Source organism: Cystoisospora suis (genome assembly GCF_002600585.1).
Source record: "Cystoisospora suis strain Wien I chromosome Unknown contig_4706, whole genome shotgun sequence".
NCBI classification, from domain to species: Eukaryota; Apicomplexa; class Conoidasida; order Eucoccidiorida; family Sarcocystidae; genus Cystoisospora; species Cystoisospora suis.
In genome coordinates, this window is record NW_027157498.1 from 1 (window position 1) to 3,896 (window position 3,896).

Consider the following 3,896-nt stretch of genomic DNA (forward strand, 5'->3'; position numbering starts at 1 on the left):
ATCTATCTATCTATGTATATATACATATATCCATCTGTCTTTCTATATATATATATAGGTATGTGTGTATGTATCCACCTCTCTGTTAATCTATATAGGTATATATCTATGTTCTATGTATCTGTGTATGTCTGTGTCTCTATGTGTGTGTGTCTCTCTCTCTCTATTTATATATATACTATATATTATATATATTATATATGAGTATGGTTGAACGAGCGCCTAGTAATCCTCCTCCTACCGCTACTAGGTCGTTGCGTCCCGTCCAAGGTCATACATTAGATATATATATGTATGTATGTATATATGTATGTATATATATATATATGTATGTATACATAGATAGATAATATGCATAGGTAGATAGTTCGCTAGGTTGAAGGGAGATGTTTGCATGCGTTTTAGTTCTTTGGCTTTTTCGTTTTGGTCTGTTTGACCATGCGACTGTACACAAAGTGGAGTGTCTCCTCTCCTAGTCTTCTTCTCTCTTGTTGGTCTCGCCCACAGTCAGTTTTCTTCTTCTTCCTCGTCTTTTTCTTCTTCTTCTTCTTTTCATGAGGGTAGTGATCCTATGAAGCATCTCCCTAAGAGGAAGAAGAAGAAGACTGTGAAGGATGGTCATGTCTGTCTTTCTCACTCCCCTGCAGAGACAGCCCGATGATACCTCTCTGTATTCCGTAGAAGGTAAGGCACTACGAAAGAAGAAGAAGAAGAAGCACATTCTGTTTCTTCTTTGTTTGCTTTCTTCTGTATGAGGCATCTCTCTTCTCAGATCCTCATCTCTTCTTGACGAGAGTCGTACATACATACATGCATGTGTATCTACTTATCAATCCATACTTCAGCACTAGTCGTGCTTCTTTCTGACAACTCACGGGTGTGTATGTACGAACGTATGCATATGTATACATGTATCTATATATATATGTATGTGTATATATATAGATAGATATATAGATATATATATATATGTGTGTATGTGTGAAGTATGAGTAGTAAGTCTGTAAGATGTGTGTTTTGGTGGGGGTCCTCGAGTATCCTTTCTATCAAGACCATTCGACTTGAATCATTCCCTCCTGACTCTTTACGTCTTTATAGATTTATCTTCCATCTTCTATCTCTTCTTGCCAATGAGGGAAGATCAGGCACATGATAGACAGACATACGTATGATCTCTCTGTCTATGTATCTAGTTGGTTAGATACAGAGATACAGATGTCTGTATTTCTATGTCTATTTATATGTATGTATGTATTTGCATGTATATTTATTTTTCGTTCATTCGCCTGCGCATGCCTATGTGCGTGTGTACGGTCCCGTGTTCGTCGCTAAGTAAAGTGACAAGGAGAGTGGGGATACACCTCATTAGATAGATAAGTAAATCAGAGATAGATCAAAGAGAGAGGGATAGATTAAACTGTTGACATATTTCTCTCTCTTCGGCGTCCCCTCTACGGAATGGTCGCCTACGTTCTTCCTCTTCTTCTGTCCTCTAGGAACGGACGTCGTGTAGGACATATTTCTTCCTCCTTGCCACGTCTATCTCTATTTCTTTCTATCTATCTATCTATCTACCTCTATCCCTGTACATTTCCGTCTCTCTTTATATACATATACATATACCTGTAGCGTTTTCCGCATGTATTCGAGTGCTGTTTGCCTGAGGGATTTTCTCTGTCTCTCTCTGTCTCTGTCTCCTTCTTTTTGTCTCTTTTTGATGTGGTATTTTGTATGTCTCTGTCTCTTTTCTTTTCTTTGTTTGCTTCTTGTCTTTTTTAGGTTACTGTTTGGATAGGAGTCGATCTTTGGTAGTGGAGAGAGATGGATTTCTTCTTCTTCGTTTTCTTCTTTCTCTCAAACGCCATGACGGTAATTTCCATCTATATGACTCCCTCTCTCTCTCTCTACTTGTCTCACTCCTGCGCTTTATCTTATATACATTCTCTCTCCTACCTTCATACACCTAGATATGCAAACACCTCGAAGGAGAAGAAGAAGAAGAAGACACACGAGGGACCAAGGGAGAAAGAAGGCAGGATGGAAATTGGTTTGAGTGCATGCAAGAAAAGAAAAAGAAGAGAAAGAAAGAAATCTTGACAATGAGAGGGGTGTCTATCCATCCATCTAGTTTTTCCCGGACTTCTTTTTCTTCTTCTTTTCTCTGCCATTGTAGGTACATGTATATGCACATATGTATGTCTATGTGTGTATATCAGAGAAAGCAGAGACAGGCAGCGGGATCCTCTATCGGGCTTCTCGCCATCCTGTGGCATCTTCAACAAGCCAAGCAGGAGATGCAGGGACAAGATATGCCTCTCTTCTTCAACAGGTAAAGACACACTTTACCTATCCCTTCAGCACAGACAAATAGACCTTTCCTCTGTCTCTATTGATCTGTCTCTATATCTATCTGTCTGGCTCCCTCTAACTCTTTCTATCCATCTGCTCGGTCTCTCTCTATCTCGCTGTTTGTATCCAAGTAACTCTATCTATCTTTAATCTCTCTACTTTTAATCTCTCTATTTATCTATGTGGGTGTCTCTACTGTATTCATGTGTATGTCTGTTTATGCGTATCTGTATGTATGTGTGTACTAGACAGGCTTGCATGCGGTATACCGGCAAGAAAGAAAGAAAGATAACAAACCTTTCTCTCTCTCTCTCTTGTTCTAGTCAGAATGCATATACGGGGTAGAGATGCCTTTCTTCTTTTCAACATATAGGAGAATGACTTTCTTCTATTTCTATCTTCTGCCTGTCTCATTGATAGGTATCTCTCATGTACTAAAATACTCTTCCATGTATCAGAAGAAGAGACAGGAGGTTCTCTCCTTCTTTCTTCCCCAAGTTGTTCTTTTCATCCTATCTTATCTCTCACTTTCTCTCGCTGGTCTTTTAGCTTCTCTTCTTCTTTTCTCTTTTCCTCTATCTCTCTTGCTTCTTCAATCAAAATGCTTCAAGTGTTTTCTCATCCATTTCTCCTTTTCTATTCTTCATCTTCTTCTTCTTTTGTCTTTATCTTTCCTCTTTCTTCCTCTTCTTCTCCCTGTCTACTTATTCATTCTTTCTTTCTTTCTTTCTCTTCTTTCTTTTTTCTCTAGGGGGTGTCAAAGATGCTGGACGAGGAAGGCCTAGACGAAGAAAGAAAATTGCGCATGCAGCACTGGGCCAAGGTAGCGAAAGATGCAAGGTAAACTATCTCTCCCTCGACAACATAAATGCTCTCTCCTTCTTCTTTCTTCTTTTCTCTTTCTTTCTTTCTCTCCTTTTTCCTTTCTTCTCTGTCTCTCTTTCACTGTCTCTCTCTGTCCTTACAATGCCGGGGAGAATGCGGGATGGATAGGGTTCTTTCTCTTCTCAGCCTTGTTTCTTCTTGGTCTGTCTTTTTTCTTTTAAGGAGCTGTTCTCTCCTCTCTCTCTTCTCTTTCCTTCCGCCTTCATTCTTCCCTCTCGTCTTCTCATCTGTAAAAGCTTTCCTGTCGTTGTGGGTATGTGGATTACACTGCGGTTCCTGTCTGTTTATTCCAGGTGTATATACACCTGGAAAGATTCCAACGCTTCCTTCTCCTTTCATTCCAGTCAAGCAATCCGACACTTCCGTAGGCTAGATAAGATTTCCTCCTCTTCTTTTTTCTCTTCTTGTTGACATCCTTGCATGCAGTCACTGAATTGTGTGCGATTGTCCTGTAGGGCCCTATGCTTAGCTGTATGGTTCGGAGTGTCGGCAAATAAAGCCGCAGAAGCCTACGGTAAGAAGACGAAGAAGAAAAAGAAAAAGACGTGTGTGGGGGGGTGCATGAACAGACGTGTGTGCATAGTGAGAGATGGAGAGGTGGGTAGGTAAGTGGTCAGAGGGGTATATATCTATATATCTATATATATATATATTTATATCTA

At 39.9% G+C, this 3,896-nt stretch overlaps 1 protein-coding gene across 1 annotated transcript; it reads left to right on the forward strand.

Moving 5' to 3' along the window:
• Positions 1–350: 350 nt before the first annotated feature.
• On the forward strand, positions 351–3,747 carry CSUI_008401 (signal recognition; the record flags this gene model as incomplete). The annotated part of the gene is made up of 5 exons (XM_068068534.1): positions 351–684; positions 1,780–1,869; positions 2,217–2,329; positions 3,101–3,189; positions 3,690–3,747. Coding segments are annotated over exons 1-5 (420 nt in total), but the record flags the coding sequence as incomplete, so codon positions are not given.
• Between the last annotated feature and the right edge of the window lie 149 nt (positions 3,748–3,896).